This window comes from Pituophis catenifer, unplaced genomic scaffold, assembly GCF_029215685.1.
Source record: "Pituophis catenifer annectens isolate HBS135680 unplaced genomic scaffold, rPitCat1.0.hap2 SCAF_7, whole genome shotgun sequence".
NCBI classification, from domain to species: Eukaryota; Metazoa; Chordata; class Lepidosauria; order Squamata; family Colubridae; genus Pituophis; species Pituophis catenifer.
In genome coordinates this window covers 31,882,571-31,904,236 of record NW_027256887.1, presented here as the reverse complement: position 1 = coordinate 31,904,236, position 21,666 = coordinate 31,882,571, and the positions used below count along the sequence as shown (strand labels likewise).

Here is a 21,666-nt window from a genome sequence, read left to right as displayed (position 1 = left end):
AGCAGGTGGAGCTGCTCACAGGAGAAAGCTGCTCATAGCAGAACTTTTTGCCCAGATGGACAAATGACAGAGATTCAAAGTTTCATGTGTTTACAAAGGGGACGGTTTGAAATGATGGTTTGCAAGCAGACAAAGCGTTGTTTCCCTCTGGGCAAAAAGTGTTTGGGTACCTACCACTGGCCCTGCCCTCTCCGTCCCACAGACAGAGGCCAAGCTTTTGGCATGCTCCAGCCTCCAACCACCCTGTCAGAAGGGCAAAGTGCCCCTGCAAGGCCCCCCAGCCGAGAAGTATTCCAGCAGAAGCTGGGGCAGCAGGCAGAGCTGGTGGAGGCCAGGGCATGCTGAGAACTTGGTTCGTTGCAACTGCAGGCAAGCAGACAGTGGGACAGAGAAGGCGATGCCAGCAGTAGCTGTGCTCCCACTCCCATCAGCCCCCGCACTCACTGCCTCCTGCACTTAACAAAAATAAGACCTCCCTGAAAATAAGCCTGAGTGCTTATTTTCAAGCCCAAAAGAAAATGAGACTGGGTCTTATTTTCAGGGAAAAGCGGTATATACCCATTGTGCATACAGGGTTTTATTGATTGATAACTATGATTTATAAGGTTGCTTGAAATACAAATAAAACTGCAGATATGAGTATTTATCTATCAATCTGCTATCAAAGTTCATCGTATTAATCATCTTTGATTAACATAGAATATTCAATAATATTACACATTTGACATGATAGATATGTTTTTATACTATTAGAAATGTGTTTGGGTTCTTAGTTGAGGTGAGAAATAGACCAGAGAAACCAGTGCTGAATTCTTCCAATGCCTGTTCCTTTATTCTGGAAAGATAATTTCTGTTCCTTTAAATGCATATCTAAATGTCTATGGAGATTCTCAGTCATCCATGTCATGGTTGTCCCAAAGATGCTTTTTTCAAGAGGCAACTGGACTTCTTTTGTTTTTCCTTGAAGATGTTTCGCTTCTCATCCAAGAAGCTTCTTCAGAACTTTATATAGATAAAACTAGTATATTATTGTTTATTATTCTTAAAGGGATTTTCTAAACATGTTATCTGCTTCTACTAATTATTTTGACCATTATATCAAAGCTGTGCTGGTTGATACATTATATCACTGACCCTATGTCAAGAGATCACACAAATTATAAAATAAATAAATAAATAATCAATCCTGGGGAGAAAAAGACTTACTCTCAGCATGTCTCTTGTCTTGAATCTGTCAAGGAGTTGCTGGTAATGTCTGTCAGTCATTTGTCGCAATAATGACAAAAGACATGAAACAAACTCCCCCTAAAAGAAATAAAAAAAGAAAAGTTTTACAGTCTTGAAGGGATGAAAAAAGAATTGTTTTTCAATTACCATTATATATATATAATGGATAAGTAGAAGAAATCCCCTTTTGAAAGATTCTGCTTAATCCAAAATATTTTGATGTTCTTAGGCTACATTTCTAAACTGACATATTTATCAGTAGGCACATTAAAGAAATACTTTGATTTCCTGGGCACAACTTCTTGTTGAAGGTATATTCATGTGTTCTTATATTCAATATTTTAAAATGAGATTAGTTTGACATATATACTAATACTATGACATATATAATAGTAGCTGGAAAAAAAGCAACTGAAAATAGCCTAGCAATTATAGAAATTATTCCAGTGAGGAAAGAAACAGTAGTTCACAAGACAGAAGGAGTCATTATATTAACATATATCAGATACTTCCAAGGCCATGAAGAGAATGTTCAAATACCTTTTGACACAGAAAGACAGGAGGAAAAATTCTAGAATTTTAATTAAGAAACCCAGACCTTTATAAGGTCTTTAATTTCTATATGCTTTGCTGAGGACAAATGCATAACTTCAGTCCTGCCTGCAATAAAAATAATACTCTTGTGCAGGGTGAAATCTAAAAATTTTCCCTACTGGTTCTGTGGGTGTGGCTTGGTGGGGGGGGGTGTCCTGTGACTGAGTGGGCATGGTCAACTCAATGTCACTCACAGCCATGCCCACATGACCCACCCCCCCCACCAAGCCATGGCCACAGAACATGGTAGGAAAACTTTTTAAATTTCTATTCTGCCTTTTCCCTTTTTGTGAGATGCCTGCAGCTGCATCCTCTCTTTTTTTCAGTGTGCCTGGAGGCGCTTCTTGCACGGAAAGATGCAGTGGCTGCAGGCTTCTTGCAAGCGAAAGTTACCGGAGCTGCTCCCCTTCTTGAACATGGCCTTTCCCCAGAGCCGCTGCCCGCTCGCCACCAGCTTTCCCTTCGCTTTGGGTCGGGGGCTGGGGCCCAGGGACATGCCATTCTCTGGGGCTCTGGAGCCACTGCCTGCTTGCCTCCTGCTTCAACCAGGTTGGGAAATGCACCATTCCCCAACTCTGGTCTTGCCCCAGAGCCTCCGCTCGCACTCCCTTTGCCACACAGTGTGTCCTTACCTTCCTCCCACGGCTGGCTGCCAGGAAAGGCAAGCGCTGAAATATGCAGCGGCTGCAGGCTTCTTGCAAGTGAAAGTTACCGGAGCCACTCCCCTTCTTGAATATGCCACCATCATCGCCGCCAGTTCCATGCCCCGGCCCCCAATCCAGAAGAAGGTTGGGGCAGAGGCATGGGGGAGGCAGAGGCGATCCCAATGCACCAGCCCCTTCGTCCCACTGACCCTTGGCTTGCCTGAAGCTGCACCGAATAAGCACCAGCAGAGGGCCTGCCTCCCCCATGCCGGTGCTGCTGCGCAAGCCTCAAGAGGGAAAAAGCAAAGCAGCTGACCACGGAGCTGCCGGCTTCAGGGAAGTGGCCCAACAAGCAGAAGTGCTGCGCCAAGAAAGAGAAGAACAAGAGGGGCCAGTGGGCTGCAGAGGCGAAGGCAAGCTCTGGGACGGCAGCTCCGGGAGAGAGGGCAGATGTCCCGGGGTTACACATGCAGTGCCACCACCACCTAGTTGGGAATATCTCATTAAGATGTATTTTAGACCAATTGGCCTGTTCATGAAATACAGCTGTTCTAGAAATTATGAATCTGTTGTTATTATCAATAAATCTGTACCCTTTTGTGCCTGTTTCGTATCCCAGGAATCTAAGTCTTCTGGATACGTTTTCTCCTTTACGCCTCAGTTGTTTTGGTATGTGTACATCCGCTGTGACTCCAAAAATGTGCATGTGTGTTATTTTGGGTTTTCTATTATACATTAGTTCATATGGCGTTTTGTTTACGATGCTGGACCAAGTTCTGTTTTGAGTATAATTGGAATATAGTAATGCTTCTGACCAGAATTGTTTTCCTAAGCCAGCATCTTCTAATGTACATCTAATCATGGTTTGTAGTGTCGAATTCTTTCTTTCTACCACTCCATTTTGGAATGCAGAGAAAGGGCTAGATGTGAAGTGTAGCATTCCTTTGTTTTTTAGCCATTGGGAGAATTCTTTTGACATGAATTCAGATCCCCTGTCTGTCATGATTTGTTTTATTTTAATATTATGTTGTGTTTCTACACGTTTGTAAAACTCTTTAAATTTTTGAAATGTTTCATCTTTGTGTTTCAAAGTATAGACAAATCCATAACGACTATAGTCATCTACAATAGTTAGAAAATATCGTTTTCTATATGTGATTGATGGGGTTAATGGACCAACTAGATCCATATGTACCAGATCAAAAATTTGATTAGTTGATCTTGTTGCCTTTTTTGGCTTGGGATTAGTTCTGAGTTTTGAGGATTTACATACTGAGCATTCCAGATAATTTTTACAATTTTTTATTTTAACACCTTCAGCATGTTCAATCATTTTTTGTACTACAGGAAAACTAGCATGTCCCAACTTTCTATGTAATATGTGTGCACATTCATCGTGGATTGGTTTTCCAATCGTAGGTTTTTTGTTATTGGATGTGTCATTAATAGATGTGCTTCTGTGATTGTGATTTGTTTCATGTTCCTCATTATCACTATTGCTATTGTCTTCATTCTCTATGTTAGTGTCATCTTCCATGTTTGAATCAATATTGTGTAGCCATTTTTCTTCTGTGACTAAATATGGTAGACCCCCTTTGATAACCACACTACCCAAATTTGTTTTGTTTTTCTCTAGTGTTGCTTTTCCTTTTGAGAATACTATATTTATGTCAGAATCTCTACTTAGTTTTATTGCACTAAGTATGTTATGAGGTATTTCTGGTATTAATAATACCCCCTCTATTTTCCCTAGACCGGGTAAGTTTACATTTCCTCTTCCAATAACTTGGACCTTTTCTTGATTGGCTACCATTCAAAATTTTGTGCGGGACCGTTAGTCTTCCTTTTCATTATATTCTTATCTATAGGCAATTCGCTCACCATTTTTAGTTCTTTAGATTCATCTGTTATGATGTGTTTTTCTCTCGCTGCTCCGCTGTTTTTTATGATGTCTTGGAGGTTCGCGATGAGATTTTCGTCATCTTTTTGGCTTTTCAATAGTCTCAGTATCTCTGATCTGAGTTCGTTGTTTTCTATCTCGTTTTCTTCTTGGTCATCAGTTTCATCGATTATCTCTTAGTTGTCTGTAGCGCAGTCTTCAGATTCTTTTGTTATTATAGTTGTGGATTCATCGATCATTTCTTGATCCGTTTCCATCTCTTTATTATGTGCCCTGGTGTTGGGTCTTTCTCTTTTGTTTCTGGAGTTTTCTCTCTTAGGCATATCTAATTTTTATTGAGTCAGTCCAACCATCCTCTGCTACCAGATTGTTGCTTATTTTTGAGGATCAGACTCAATAATGATTCAGGAACAAAGTATTTAAACAAAGCACTATTTATTTACATTAAGCATTCTATATTCTCTGAATGATTGTAGATAGAAGCAAGGAAGGAGGTGCATACATCCCCTTTTATATCAATGAGGCGGAGTAAAGGATGGGAGTGGTTACATATGAAGATATTAAGGAAGGAATAATAAATTAACCCCTGATACCCTGTGTATGTACATTTTCCCCATTTGAGAATAAGGCATTTACTTGTGACAGAACCCACCCCTGCTCAAAGGTGAGAGATCTTGTCACGTCCAGCCAGTGGAAAATGGAAGGAGGGACACACTGCCCTTCAGATAACTACAACCAGAAAGCAGTTTTTGTGTGAGGGGGTGCACGCTTGCGTGCACACACAGATGCACTGGTATAGAAAAACACCTCCACAAACACCTCCAGAAAGGGGGAAGAGGGTAAAAAGGTGGTGTAAGAAATGAAACTGGGAGACCGGAAGTTGACATCACGGCGAGACGCACGGGGTTTTTGGAAGCTCCTGAAACCCCGCCAAAACTCAGCCGCTGGACGGTCCGATCTGGACCCCACAGTCTCGATTTGATTGTGGTAGCAGAGGGCACATTCTGAGGACTCCAGGGACATTGTTTAGTCCCTGGATGAGCCAGAAAAGCCCTTTTTCCAGCGGCTGAGCGGCAGCCATAGGCTGCGGAGGCTGGGACAACTCCAGGAAGGCAGAGCGGAACGACAGTGAATAGATCGGTGAGAAATTTTTTCTTTTCTTTTCAATATATTAAGAACACCCTTATTGATAATGGAGATAGTGATGGAGAGTGAATGAAGAGGAGCGGCGAATCTTTCTTTGGACTAATTTTTTATCATACCCAATACCGAGTTTGAAAGACGTAAAATTGCTTAATTGATTCACTTCCTTTTTGGATTACCTGACTGGACTGAAAATAGCATTGGGACATATTTGAAACTTGGAAATTTGCTGGTATTAGATTTGTTTGAACTGCTGAGTTGGAACATCTGAACTGGTATTTTTTTTTCTTTCTCTTTTGAAATATTTAAAAGAAAGATCCTTTCTTTTTACTTTTTTTCCCCTTTTCTTCTTCTTCCTTTAAAAAATAGGAGAGCCAGGGGAATGTACAGTGCTACCACCCACTGGAAGAGAAACTTTGTTTCTATTTTTATCTAAGTAGTAGAAGAAAAGAAATACTGTAGCCAAAACAAAGATTGAAGAGCTACTGAACTGAACTGTTGTTTATACAGGTGCTCTTTATTTAAATTGACAAAGCCTGGGAACACACTAGAAGGCTTTGATTTTTTTTCTCTTTTTTTTTTCTAAGAGTAAATATCTTATTCCCAGCCTGAGGGGGTGGCTTGGAAGGCTAAGGAAAAATCATGCCCTGCAGGCTCTCTGGATATAAAAGGGTTTGAAGGACTATTAAATTCTTCTTTGCTCTTTTTTTTCTTTTTCTTTTTTTAATTTTTTTTATTCCTGTTGTCTTTTTTTTCTGTTCCTATTTCTATTTTGGAGTTGGGACATCTATCTATTTAATTGGATTAAGGCATTCAAGAGCCTGAAGATTTATTGATTTTTTTTCTTCTTCTTTTTTTTTTTTTTGAGTGTGTGTGGTTTGTTTTTTTTTTCTCTCCTTCCCTTTGGATTAGGGTTTCAGAGAAACCTGAAGAATTTGAGGAACTACTGCTTTTCCCCCCCTTCTTCTTCTTCTTTTTTTTAACATTCCCTTCCCTCCCCTCCCTTTCTATTGTTTAGGTGGATCGTAACTATTGAACAAAATGAGTAAAAAAGTAGCGACGGTGGGAGCTGCTGTGACCACACCATCCTCCTCACCATCTGGAGGCCAATGTTCCATACAGACAATGTTACAGCAAGAGAAAGATAAAGAAGAAGTGACACAAACAATCCTACAAACACTTCAAAGAATGGAACAGCAACAAAAAAGGATGGAGCAGCAACAACAAAGGATGGAACAGCAACAACAATGGATGGAGCAGCAACTATTACAAACAGATGAAAAGGTGATCAATCTACAACAAACAATGACAAAATATGAAGAGAGATTGGTTAAACTAGAAGAAAAAGAAGGTCAAAAAGAAGAAAAAATGAAGGAATTTGAGAACAGGCTGGGAGAGGTAGAGCAAGGAACATCTGGCTTAATTGGCTGGGAAATGGACAAAGCAGAATTTTTCTTAAGATTCCAAAATGTCATGGAAGAAAAAGGGGAGGATCTAGCGGAGATTATGAATATGATTCTAGCTGAGGCCCTAGAAGTAACTAAAGAAAAGATGATGGAAGGAATTGATGAAATTTATCGAGTCTATACTGGATATGCGATGCGTAATAAGCTTCCAAGAGAAATACATATAAGATTCACTAAGAAATCAATCAAGACACAAATTCTGCAGGCTGCTCGTGATAAGGTTTTGAAATACAAAGAGAAAGAAGTGATAGTTCTGAGACAAATTCCAAGGAAAGTGAGAGAGTTAAGAAGAAGATACCAATTCCTGACTAAAGTTTTATTGCAAAAAGGGATTAATTACAGATGGTTGTTTCCAGAAGGAGTAGGCTTAACATGGCAATTTCAAAGATACAGGCTGAACACGATAAGGCAAGAGCGTTATATGAAGAAGTTCTCAAAGAGAAAGAGGTAGATATGGAAACCGAAACAGAAGCAACATCAGCTTCAATAAAACCCGTTGAAGAGGAATTGATCACGCTGGAAGCAACAGAAGGAGCGGTTGGAGGAGTTATGGAACATAAGGAACAACGTGAAGCCAGAACGACTAGAGCAACAAAACCCATTTATAAAGTATGAATATGGAAGAAAGGAAATTAATTTCAATAAACATAAATGGACTTAACTCGGCCTGTAAAAGAAGAATAGTATTTCATAAACTGGAAAAACTAAAATTTGATATAATTTGCCTACAGAAAGTGCATATTAAAAAGCAACACGAACAACTATTGATCCAACCAAAACTTAGAAAAACTTTTTTATCATTGTCACAAAGCAAAAAAAGAGGAGTTGCTCTGTATATTAGAAATGTACTAATGGCAGAACAGAAATATGCTGATCCAGAAGGTAGAATTTTGATGGTGGAATTAATTGACAACAATACAAAATTACTTTTAGTTGCAATTTGTGCCCCAAATAACAATCAAAGTGACATCATCTACATCATCTATAATCATAGAAAACTACATAATAAGATAATTGAAATAGACTATGAAAATGTCTGTATCATGAGAGATTTTAATGGAATTGTGGATGAAAAATTGGACTACAAAACACATAAAACAACAAAACATAGTAGAAAGTGTTGGATCCTTATCCTACGGTTGGGTAGATAATATGTACTGTAACTTTAACTGCTACAAGATGACTAATTGATTAAGTGGTTAAAACAGAAATAAAAGGAAGGCAGGAAGCTCATTCACTCCTTCTCACTCCTGCTCATGATATTACTGCTAGAGATACTGTGTCGGTGTTACGGAACTAGAACTGTAAGCAAACTTTGTTTTGTATTGAAAGTGTTATCTTTGTTTATGAGAAGCCAGGTTTGTTTGTTTTACAACAAGTAAAGACTATTTATTTTTCTAACAACGTTCAGAGTCTGAGAGTATCTGTGTTGCAACGCTGTCTGGTCTGTCGCTCTACTCTGCAGAGGGCAGTTTACCCTCAACACTGCTTATGGGCCCAGTGCCAGAGTGTGTGTACCAGTTAAAGCAATAAGAGAGTTGTGACACACATTATTGCTCCAGACATTCTGATACATATTTAAATATCCTGGTGAGGATGGCACAAGGTCAAGCTCCCAACTTATCGCTGGTTACCCGGCTGGATGGCACCAACTACAAATCCTGGTCCACCAAGTGCAGTCTCCTGTTGCGCAAAGAAGGGCTATGGGATGTAGTGCAGAATCCACCAGATGTGACCTCCTGGAATGCTGACGATGCTGAGGATGCCAGTCTAAGGTAGATACTTTTCGGTATTTTGTTCAATGGATTAAGTTTGTGGAGAGAAAAACAAATCAAAAAATAGTTACCATTGTAACTGACAATGGTACTGAGTTTGTCAACACAAGGTTTAAATCAATGTTAGCTAATGCTGGTATAAAGCACAAACGTTCAGCCCCATATCGACCACAGCATAACTCGTATGTTGAAAGGAGAGGACAAACTCTACAAGCAATGATGAGATCAATGTTAGCTGATGCAGGTTTACCGGCTAATTTATGGGGAGAAGCCATTATGTGTGCAAATACACTCTTAAGCAGCACCATAAATACAACCACTAACAAAATTCCATATACCGTATGGCATGGAAGGAAGCCAGATTTGAGCTACATACACACAGTTGGATCACCTGCATGGGTACATACTCCAGCACAGTTAAGGCATAAGGGCCAGAGTAGGGCACAACAATTAATATTTGTTGGTTATAATTCAAACCACAGGTCCTACAGATTTTGGGTAAAAGGAACAGCAATGGTAGTTAACAGTGCAAATGCCAGGTTTATGGAGCATGTAGGGTGGAATAAATTAGGTACTGAAAATGAGGTTATCATTGAAACGCAGACTGAAGCTACAAATGAAATGCCAGATAGCCAGAGCGAAGAGGTAGAGAAAGACATAGTACAGGAAGAGGTTAAGGTGGAGAGGCAATCTGTAAGTCCTGAACTCCCAAGAAGGTCGAGTAGAGTAACAAGACCACCTGATAGGTATCAGGCAACTACAGTCTATCAAGTAAATAAAGTCCCTACTACATTTAATGAGTTGACCACATTTCCACCTGAAGACCAGAAAGTGTGAAGATGTGCAATGACTAAAGAACTACAATCTTTGCAGAATCTGAAAGTGTATGAGTCTGTAACAATTCCAAAAGGGAAAACTATACTTGGTAGTAAGTGGGTATATAAATTAAAGACTGGGATAGATGGGATACCAATATATAAAGCTAGGCTAGTAGCTCAAGGATTTAATCAGTCTCCTAATGATTACGATGAAGTATTCGCTCCAAGCTTAAAAGCCATTACATTACGAGCAGCGTTGGTATGGGCAGCTAGAAATAAATATACAGTCAACCATTTAGATGTAGAGACCGCATATCTGCATGCACCATTACAGCATGAAATTTATTTAAAGAAACCCTCAGGATTTGAAGAAAATGGGAAGGCTGACTGTTGGTTATTAAAGAAAAGTCTGTATGGGTTAAAACAGTCAAGTTATGAATGGAACCAGTGCATTGTAAAAACATTGAAGAATATTGGATTTAAAGCAGGATTAGCAGATCCATCTTTATTCAAAATGGAAAGGGATGGTATAGTATCATTATTACTTCTTTTTACGGACGATATAGCTCTGATTACAAAGAATGAGCAAGAGGCCAACAGGATTGTTGATGAATTAAAAGCTCATGTCAGGATTAAAAATCTAGGGGAGATACAACAATACCTAGGTGTAAGGATCGAAAAAACTAGGGGAGGATTTAAATTATCCCAAACTGATAAAATTAATAATCTATTAAAACAGTTCAGAATGGAATTGTGTAAACCATCAAAGACACCTATGGTTCAGGATTATTGCAACACTGATGTGCAAAGTCCGTTGTTTGATAAAGGAATATACCAATCATTGATTGGCAGTTTATCATACATTAGCAATTGGTCTAGACCCGATATTTCTTATAGTGTGAACCAATTAGCTAGATTCAACATGGAACCTACAGAAAGACACTGGCAAGGAGCAAAACGTATTCTTCGATATCTGAAACATACCATGCATCATGCATTGTATCTACAACCATCAGAAGAATTGCATGTAACCGCTTATGCAGATAAATAAATAAATAAATAAATAAATAATTTTATTTCTATACCGCCCTTCTCCCGAAGGACTCAGGGCGGTGTACAGCCAATTTAAAAACACAACACACAACAATAATTAAAAATTAAAATAATTACATAGATTTGGCCGATTTAAAACCCCAAACATTTAAAATACCCCAATTAAAATTATTAAGTTGATAGCCCTGCCTGGCGGAATAACAGGGTCTTCAGTGCGCAACGAAACACTCGGAGGTCGGAGATCTTGCGTATTTCCGGGGGCAGTTCATTCCACAGGGCTGGGGCTCCCACAGAAAAGGCCCTCCCCCTGGGCGTCGCCAGCCGACATAACTTGGCTGATGGCACCCTGAGGAGACCCTCTCTGTGGGAGCGGACTGGTCGGTGGGAGGCTATTGGTGGCAGAAGACGGTCTCGAAGGTACCCGGGTCCTATGCCATGGAGCGCTTTAAAGGTGGTAACCAACACCTTGAATCGCACCCGGAAGACCACTGGGAGCCAGTGCAGCTCGCGCAGGAGGGGTGTCACGCGGGCACAACGAGTTGCGCCCATAACCACCCGCGCGGCCGCATTCTGGACCAGTTGGAGCCTCCGAGTGCTCTTCAAGGGGAGCCCCATGTAGAGAGCATTACAATAGTCCAGCCGGGAGGTGACAAGGGCATGAGTGACCGATGCTAGTTTCGCAACAGATGTGAATACAAGAAAGTCAACCTCAGGAATCACTGTATTTCTGGGAAAATCTTTGACATGGTGGCGTTCAATAAGACAGAAGCATTTAAGTATGTCTACAATGGAAGCAGAGTTTTCTTGTTTATCTTTGTTATGTACGGATTTGATCAGTATTAAGCAGCTGATGCTAGATTTAGGAATAGATATACAAGATCCTATAATAGTATACGAAGATAATCAGACAGCGATAAAAATGGCGACAAATATAGCTGTAAAGACTAGAACAAACCATACAGATCTTCGGTATCTCAATGTAAGGGAATGTATAATGAACAAGATGATAGAATTGATATATTGTGCATCAGAAAACAATGTAGCCGATCATTTCACAAAAGCACAGGGAAGTAGGAAACATATAGATACATGTGAACAGTATGGTTTAAGATTGTAAATATATTAGTCTACCCAAAGGGGAGAATGTTGAATCCTTATCCTACGGTTGGGTAGATAATATGTACTGTAACTTTAACTGCTACAAGATGACTAATTGATTAAGTGGTTAAAACAGAAATAAAAAGAAGGCAGGAAGCTCATTCACTCCTTCTCACTCCTGCTCATGATATTACTGCTAGAGATACTGTGTCGGTGTTATGGAACTAGAACTGTAAGCAAACTTTGTTTTGTATTGAAAGTGTTATCTTTGTTTATGAGAAGCCAGGTTTGTTTGTTTTACAACAAGTAAAAACTATTTATTTTTCTAACAACGTTCAGAGTCTGAGAGTATCTGTGTTGCAACGCTGTCTGGTCCGTCGCTCTACTCTGCAGAGGGCAGTTTACCCTCAACAGAAAGGTACTGCCGAGAACTTTTTTTTAAATGATAGAGGAAATAAACTTGAAAGATATATGGAGGGAGAGAAATGGGGAAGATAAACAATACACTTTCTACTCTGATAGATATTTATCTTGGTCCAGATTAGACATGATATGGACAACAATGGAATTGACTTTAAATATTGAACAAGTGAAAATAGATACTAACCTATGGGCGGACCATAACCCGGTGATTGCTATCTGGAAAGGACGAAAAGATAGATCTAGATGGACTTTAAATAACACAATATTAAAAGAGAAAGACTTCATATAGAAAATGAAGCAAGAATTGGATTTCTTTTTCAAGGAAAACAAGAAAGAAACATCGACACAAAATCGCTGGGACACAATGAAGGCCTTTGCCAGAGGACTAATTATTGATTATACAAAGAAAAGAAACCTGAAGAAAAGAAAAACCCTTAAAATATTGACAGATGATCATGAAAGACTTGAAAAGGAATTCCAGAAAGATCCAAATAAGAAAGATGTAAAAATTAAAATGGATATTATAAAGCACAAAATGGATTTACTGGAGAAGGAAGAATTAGCTCAAAAAATAAGAGCTGCCAAACAGAATTATTTTGAAAATGCAAATAAACCCGGCAGATGGTTAGCATATAAATTGAAAAAAGAAAGAGAATTGAGAAAAATAATACAATTAATTGATCATCAAGGACTGAGTAGATTTGGAAATAAAGAGATGGGGGAAATAATACAGGAATACTATACAAAATTGTACAAAAAAGACATAATAGAGGAGGATAAAGTGGCAAGGTATTTACAAAAAGCTAAACTACCACAAATCCCCAAAGACATTGAGGAGCTGTTGGATGGAAACATAACGATGATGGAATTGACTGAGGCAATTAAGAAACAGAAAAATGGAAAGGCACCAGGACCAGATGGTCTACCAGCTGAATATTATAGGATGCTACAAGAATCCTTATCGATCCCAATGCCGGAGGTGATGAATGAAGTAATGACAAAAAGAGAAATACCCCAAACATGGATTGAGGCTTATATTATATTGATTCACAAAGAAGAGACAGACACACAATTAATCAAAAACTATAGACCTATATTCCTGCTAAATGCAGATTATAAAATCTTTGCTACAATATTGGCAGAAAGGCTTAAGAGATATTTGAATAATTTTATACACTCTGATCAAAATGAATTTCTGCTTAACGCACTGTAAGCCGCCCTGAGTCTCCGGAGAAGGGCGGCATATAAATCAAATTAAAAAAAAAAAAAAGACAAATTAGAGATAAGAATAATTTTGAATACTTTAGAATATTACGAAGCAGATGGCTTTGATATTTTTAGATGCACAAAAAGCCTTTGACAATGTGAACTGGCGGTTTATGATGTTACAAATGGAGGAGATGGGCTTCGGAAAGAAATTTTTACAGGCAATTGAAGCTATATATTCCAAACAAAAGACCAAGGTCATGATAAATGGCGAATTGACAGACTTTATTGAAATAGAAAAAGGCACTAGACAATGATGTCCACTGTCCCCACTATTGTTTGTACTGAAACTGGAAGTTTTAAATAGAAATATTAGAGAAGAAAAAGAGATAAAAGGTATGAAAATTCGGGAAGAAGAATATAAGTTGCAAGCTTTTGCAGATGACCTGGTTTTTATTATTGAAGAACCATTAATATCAATAAATAAATTGTTAGAAAACATTGGAGAGTTTGGGGAAGTAGCTGGTTTGAAAATTAATAAGACTCCCTTCTGCGCATGTGCGAAGATGGCAGCATCCAGCTAGCTCCCGTCTGACGATGGGACTGTTTTGGCCTTTTTCGGGGGCGTAGGGGCCGTTAATACTTTTTATGGCCCTAGCCCTGGCGAGGAGAACCCCCACCCAACCTGGGGAGGGCTTTATGCTCCCCGGAACATCTCGGCTGGAGCTGGGGAGCCGGCGGTTGATGGGGCCCTACGGAGTGCCGCTGCGGAGTGCCGTGGAGATAAGGGCAGCAGCGGCAGCGGCAGTGAGGGAGGCGATGCCTTAACTCAGCTGCAGCGACTTTCCTGGCTGCAGCTTGATGCTAACAGAGACAAGGGGTTTGGAGGGGGATGGCGACTCTGGTGGCAACGCGAGGAGTCGTGGGGAGGTGTCCCCACCTCCCCCCCTTCAAAGTGGCAGAGCGGTGGTGGCGGCGATGAAGGAGGCAACGCCCTAACTCGGCGGCAGCAACTTTTCTGGCTGCAGCTTGATGTCAACAGAGACGCGGGGCGACCCCCCCTCCCCCCCACTTGAAGCGGCATTAGCTGAGATGTGAGGGAGGAATGAGGAGGTGAGGGCGGCCAGTGAGGGTGAGTGAGGGTGCCTTTCCCGCTGCCTTGAAAGAGGCGGTAGTGAGGCCCCTCCTCAAGAAGCCTTCCCTGGAGCCGGCTGAATTAGCCAACTACCGTCCGGTCTCCAACTTTCGTTTTGTGGCGAAGGTTGTTGAGAGTGTGGTGGCACGACAACTGCCCGGGCACCTGGATGAAGCTATCTATCTGGACCTGTACCAGTCGGGCTTCAGGCAGGGGTACAGCACAGAAACGGCATTGGTCGCATTGGTGGATGATCTCTGGAGGGCTCGGGACAGGGGTTGCTCCTCTGTCCTGGTCCTATTAGATCTCTCAGCGGCTTTTGATACCATTGATCATGGTATCATGCTGCAGCAGTTGAGGGGGTTAGGAATAGGGGGAACCGTTTTGCGGTGGTTCTCCTCCTTCCTCTCCGACCGCTCACAGTTTGTGTTGACAGAGGGGCAGAGGTCGACTGCGAGGCGCCTTGCATGGGGAGTGCCGCAGGGGTCGGTCCTCTCGCCCCTTCTGTTCAACATTTATGTGAAGCCGCTGGGTGAGATCATCCGTGGTTTTGGGGTGAGAGTCCATCTGTACGCTGATGATACTCAGCTGTACATCTCCACCCCAGACCACCCCAACGATGCCCTTGATGTGATGTCTCGCTGCCTGGAGGCCGTGCGGGTCTGGATGGGGAGAAATAGGCTCAGACTCAACCCCTCCAAGACCGAGTGGTTGTGGTTCCCGGCGTCACGATATAGTCAGCTGGTGCCATCGCTGACTATTGGGGGTGAGTCTTTACCCCGCACAGAGAGGGCTCGCAATCTGGGTGTCCTCCTGGACGCACGGCTGTCTTTAGAAGAGCATATGACGGCCGTGGCCAGGGGGGCTTTTTATCAGGTTCACCTGATCCGCCAGTTGAGGCCCTTTCTGGACTGCGACGCCTTGCACACAGTCACTCACGCCCTTGTCACCTCCTGACTGGACTACTGCCATGCTCTCTTCATGGGGCTCCCCTTGAAAAGCACCCGGAGGCTCCAACTGGTCCAGAATGTGGCCGCACGGGTGGTTATGGGCGCAACTCATTGTGCCCACATGACACCCCTCCTGCGTGAGCTGCACTGGCTCCCAGTGGTCTTCCGGGTGTGATTCAAGGTGTTGGTTACCACCTTTAAAGTGCTCCATGGCATTGGACCTGGATACCTTCAAGACCGTCTTCTGCCACCAGTAGCCTCCCACCGGCCAGTTCGCTCCCACAGAGAGGGTCTCCTCAGGGTGCCATCGGCCAAATTATGGCAGCTGGCGACACCCAGGGGGGGAGCCTTCTCTGTGGGAGCCCCTGCCCTTTGGAATGATCTGCCCCCAGAAATTCGTAAAATCTCTGATCTCCGTGTGTTTCGCTGTGCCCTCAAAACCATGTTGTTCCACCAGGCTGGGCTATCAATGTAAAGATTTTAATTGGTTTTAAATGGGATTTTAAATTTGGGGTTTTATAAATTGGGCCTATTATTTAATAATTTTAATTATTTTTAAATTTTGTCTGTCTTTGTGTTTTTAATTAGGCTGTACACCGCCCTGGGTCCTTTGGGAGAAGGGCGGTATAGAAATAAAATAAAATAATAAAATAAAATAAAATAAAATAAAATAAAATAAAATAAAATAAAATAAAATAAAATAAAATAAAATAAAATAAAATAAAATAAAATAAAATAAAATAAAATAAAATAAAATAAAATAAAATAAAATAAAATAAAATAAAATAAAATAAAATAAAATAAAATAAAATAAATAAATAAATATAAAGAAAAGACAAAGATAATGACTAAAAATATGTTGAAAAAACAGAGAGAAGAATTGATGGAGATTTCAAATATGCAGGTCACGAATAAGGTAAAATATTTGGGGATACAACTGACAACAAGGTGTAGTTGTTTTAAGGAAAATAATTACAACAAGGTTAAACGACAGATAGGACAAGATTTGGAAAAATGGGGAAACTTACAACTATCTTTAATTGGGAGAATTGCAACCATTAAGATGAATATTTTGCCTAGAATGTTGTATTTGCTTCAGACAATTCTGATAAAGTTGGACAAGGATTTTTTTACAGATTTGAATAAAATGATATTGAAATATATTTGGCAAGGGAAAAAGGCAAGAATAAAAATTAAGTTGTTACAAGATGCTAAAGTGAGGGGCGGTTTTGGCTTACCTAACTTTGAATTATACTACCAAGCAGCTAGTTTAATGTGGATTAAAGAATGGGTAACATTGAAAAATACTAGATTATTAAATTTGGAGGGACATGATTTGTTGATGGGGTGGCATGCCCTTTTATGGTACAAAGGAACTAAAATACAGGGGTATTTTAGAAGACGTCAGATACGTGAAGCTTTGCTTTTTAATTGGGAGAGGATTAAAAAGTATCATTATTTGAAGATTCCAGTCTGGGTATCTACAATTGAAGCTTTCTCATATCCAGTGATATTTAAAAGGAAACAAATTGTTAGATATAGTGAATTTTTGGATGAAAAGGGTGAACTTAAACTAAAGCAAGACTTATAAGATCAGGGACTTAAAATGGATTGGTTTTCATATATGCAAATATTTTCTAGATATCGAAAAGATCTCAAACAAGAAGGTTTTTATAATGTTTTGACTACTTTAGATAAGATATTGATGGGCTCTGATGACCATGTAATTAAAAAGTTGTATGGACACTTGCTAGAGGCAAAACTGGAAGAAGAACAAGTTAAAGAAACAATGATAGCAGGGCGGCAAAATTTTGGTTATGGTATTGATCTAGATAAATGGCAAAAATTGTGGTCATGTAATTATAAAATGACAATGTCTACGGCATATAAGGAAAATTTGTATAAGATGTTTTACAGGTGGCATTTACCCCCGACGAGGATAGCCAGAATGTTCAAGAACAAATCGGAGAAGTGCTGGAAATGCCATCAGACACCAGGATCTTATTACCATATGTAGTGGACATGCGTAGAAGCAAGGAGATATTGGACTAAGATACACACATGGTTGGAAAAAATGACAAAGAAACATATTGATTTTAAACCAGAGATATTTTTATTAGGGATCTTACCAGAGACATTTAACAAAGAATTACAATATTTAATTGTGAATATTTTAACAGCGGCTAGAATTGTATTTACAAAAAACTGGAAAGGAGAGAAGATGATTACTGATGAAGAAATTATTAAGAAAATGTTGGACTGTGCCGAAATGAGTAGATTGACATTTGAAATAAGAGAACAGGAAGATAAACAATATTATTTGATATGGGAGCTATTTTATCAATGGATAGATAATAAAGCATAGAGATGAAATATTATATATGAAATGAAATTTGGATAAAATGTTTAAGCACTTGTTTTTTATTAGAGGTAAGAATATCTGTCATATAATGAGAGTTTGAAAATTTTGAGAGCACGAAATGATTTTCACCGATCAAAATACTGTCTGTAAGTGTTTGGAAGGTTGATGTTTTTGTTGTTTTTGTTTAAAAAATAAAAAACTTTTTGCAAAAAAGAAAGAAAGAAATGAAACTGGTGATTTTCAGACTAGAGAAAATCATTAACACTGAAGAAGTGCCTTCCAAGGAACTCAAGATAATGAGAAAGACAATGAAAAGGTAGGAGGAAAAAACCTTAGAACTGAAGTGCAGGAGCACTTATATAAGAGTTTTGATTTTTTTTTTAACTCATTCATTTACCTTAAATGTACAATGTCTGCAATAAAGAGGCTAACAAAGCCAATTTGTGTTTATGAGTAACCCAACTCCTGAAAATAGATTTTGTGTCTGGATTTTGCACCTATGTGAAGCCTGATATCTACACATTTTAGGTTCTTTATAGTTGTATAATGTATATAGCTGTATTTTTTTAGCCTTTAATTAAAATAAAATTTTTATATGATTAAAATAAGTATTTCTCCTATTTGAAACCCCTCATATAAATGAAAGCTTATGTGGAAAGAATGCTCATTTCATTACATGCTTTAACTGTCATGTTGATATCACTAGAAATTATAACACTGTTTATTGAATGATTTTGGCAGTAATTGGCTAAATACTTGAACTACAATTTGCTTCTCAGTATACAACTTATATCTGTGTTGTTTTCATTGAATATGTGATATAAAGTATGTTTAAGAGAGAAGCATTGTGCAACTGAAGATTATAGAAACTTGTTTCTTAGGCTTCATTCTATATCATTAGTTTCTGAACTTTGGATGGAAAGTTATAATTTCTGTATACATCCACCTACATGTCCTTTAAGAGACTTATTTCACATTTTAACAAACTCAGAAAGGTTTCCTGAAAACACACCAAGACTGAACCTGCCACCTACATTCAAACTGAGTGGCATCGTTTTTTTCACAAATAATTCAAAAGCATTTGGCTCAGTATGTTGCCATAAGCAACTATAGTACTGCATACTTGCTACATAACAGTGTATACATGTCTTATGCTGTGCAATGAGTCATATAAAAATTAAGTATTCAATGTGGTAATTGAAACTTTGCCATACAAGGACTTATATAATATTGTGCAAGGACCCCCAAGAACCTATTCTTCTACACCGAAAATAATGTAGACCTTTATGCAATTTTGTAGAAAGTGCAAACTGGGTTTCTCAAAAGGAGATTTCATTAAAATGAAAAATGTTCGATTTAAAACTCTACTTAATTGTCCAAGTTTTATTTAGAAACACCTTAGGATGTGTATTATTAAGAGCTGTGGTGGTGCAGTGGTTAGAATGCAGTATTGCAGGGTAATTCTGCTGACTCCCAGCAGTTCAATTCTTACAGGCCCAAGGTTAATTCAGCCTTCTATCCTTCCGAGGTCAGTAAAATGAGGACCTAGATTGTTGGAGGCAATATGCTGACTCTATAAACTGTTTAGAAAGAGTTGCAAAATACTATGAAGTGGTATATAAGTGTAAGTGCTATTATTATGCCTACTACTAAACTAATGTCAACAGTCTTTTTGGGTGAATTTTTAAAATGTGTTGCTCAAATCTATCAGCATTACAAGTTGTCAGGTCTCATAGATTCCTATAGGGATGCTGTCATTCTGGAGGCTTTGGGGGAATCTCCGTATGAGGTTTCTGTTTCTATTCCTTGCTTTGCTTTGCTGTAACTTTCAGGACCTTGGGAGGGGGAATGGAATGTGCCTTGAGCCAACTGCCTTATCTTGTCTCCGGAGAAGAGCAGCAGCGTTGCCTTGGAGACTGGCGTTTATCACCTTCTTGGCCTGAGTTTCCCATAACATCTTCAGACACCGGGATTGGCTTGATGATGTATTGGACTTTGGGAGAGGCTCTGTCTGCAATTTTTTAATCTACTGTTTTGAGCACGCAAACTTAATTCCTGCCTAGATCTCTTTCTATCACAATCTTTCAATAAAAGTTTCATTTTGAAATGGCTTTCATCTCAAGCTTTCTTGAGAAGACTGATGAGACAGGACTTTACATTAGGCAAGAATTGCAAACTGGTCAACCTGGAGAGGCAACAGCCCTACCGTGGGAATCGCACATGCAGGGAACCCAGGGCATCAACGAAGAAGATGCCAAATGCTGAGAAGAAACCTCTACCAAAACCCAGCAGGAGGAAATCCTCAGTACCTGGGTCGAGGAGAACATTGCCTCAAGCAGCTCTGCAAAACTGAGTTGGTCCTTCAGTGTCAGGAAGAAGGGCAACTGGGATGGCAGAACCAAGGGAGACACCTTCACCCGTAGGAGCCACTGGCAGGGCTGGAAGTGCGAGTTGAAGAACCTCTATGACGATGATGAAGTGGAGGAAGCTGGTCCAAGCAACCCCTGAGGGAAGCCATGAACCTTATGAGAGAAGCCATCCATGGCATGCAGATCTAGAGCACCCCGCCCTGCGCTGTGGGCAAGGACAAGGCATGAGAGTATCAGCTTTGGAAGCCATATTAGCACCGGAAGCTTCCACCTTCTTGCGTGTGGGAAAGGAGGAGGGGGGATTTAGTAGAGGGAGTGTACTAAAACAAAATAGCATTCTTCTTTTGGTCAAGGTCAGGACAATCTTGCATCTGGAGAAGGAGTGGTTGGATTGATGTCTCAAGATGGGACGGATGGTGATTGGACCATGTGATGGAATGATAAGTGAGGGGATGGTTTTGGGGGTTTTGATTTTCTGAGGGAAAACCTGGAACTCTCAGATTCGGGTTTTTCCCGGATGTGCCAGTATACCTACTCTAATAAATGGAACTCTGAGAAAATGCTTGCTTCGGAGTTTTTAATTGGAGTTGGGTTTTTCTGGAATGCTGACATTGAGGAGGTTACCGGCGAGCAGGAGGACTCCCTGCCCCCGGGGACGTCTGATGGTGCAGGAGCCACTGGCAAGTCCACTGTCACCCCGGAAAACCTGCCCCAGAGAGACATGGGGCATGGCCTGTGGCTTGGCGGGAGGAGGCTTCCCCCTCTAGAGCGAAAGGCACTCCCTGGGTGTCAAGTTTGACGAGGAACCCCATCAACTGAGATTTTTCCTTGCGCACGTGCTAACCTATATGCAGGAGTATGAGAGGGACCTCCCCACAGGAGAAGCCAAATCAGGGTTGTTACCCTGGCCCTAGAAGGGGCGGCTGCCTGCTGAATCGTGACCCTCCACAACTCAGACACTCCAGAGCTCCAAAACTTCAATGGCTTCATAATTTGAGGGCTCCCTAGCTGACAGAGAGGCTAGAGACCACATCAGGCACATGCACTGGCCATTGGCCAAATACATTGAAGAATTCTGAGATCTGGCTGCCGCATGGATTGGCCAGAGGAAATACTGGTGAGCTGGTTCAAGGATGGGCTTAATGATGACCTGAGCAATGCCTGCATAGCCAGCGGAGCCCTAATCTGCCTGCATGATTGGTATGTTTTGACTGAGGAAGCTGAAATTGACCAAGCCCAGAACAGGTACCATGTGAGTTGCACCTGGAGGAGATCCCTACCCAAATGGAGAAGGGAGACGGCCAAATCTTGCTCTGCCCTGCCACGCTCAACCGCCTGCTTCAACTGCAGAAAAGAAGGCCACCATGCAGCTGATTGTCATGGAAAGATCCCTGCCCGAAAAGGAGAGAAGCAAGCCATGGGGAGGTCCACGAAGCCACCACAGAGTCCCAGGGACACCGCTTTGAAGAGCCGCACCGTCGTGGAGTTCCTGCCAGAGTTGCC

General features: G+C 40.5%; 1 protein-coding gene across 1 annotated transcript in view; it reads right to left on the bottom strand.

Moving 5' to 3' along the window:
• Window positions 1-21,666, bottom strand: part of DOCK4 (dedicator of cytokinesis 4) — a 705,907-nt gene that overhangs the window by 260,322 nt on the left and 423,919 nt on the right. Inside the window, exon 26 of the mRNA XM_070948091.1 lies at window positions 1,207-1,305. Coding sequence (XP_070804192.1) covers window positions 1,207-1,305 — 99 coding nt within the window. The remainder of the gene's footprint in view (window positions 1-1,206; window positions 1,306-21,666) is intronic.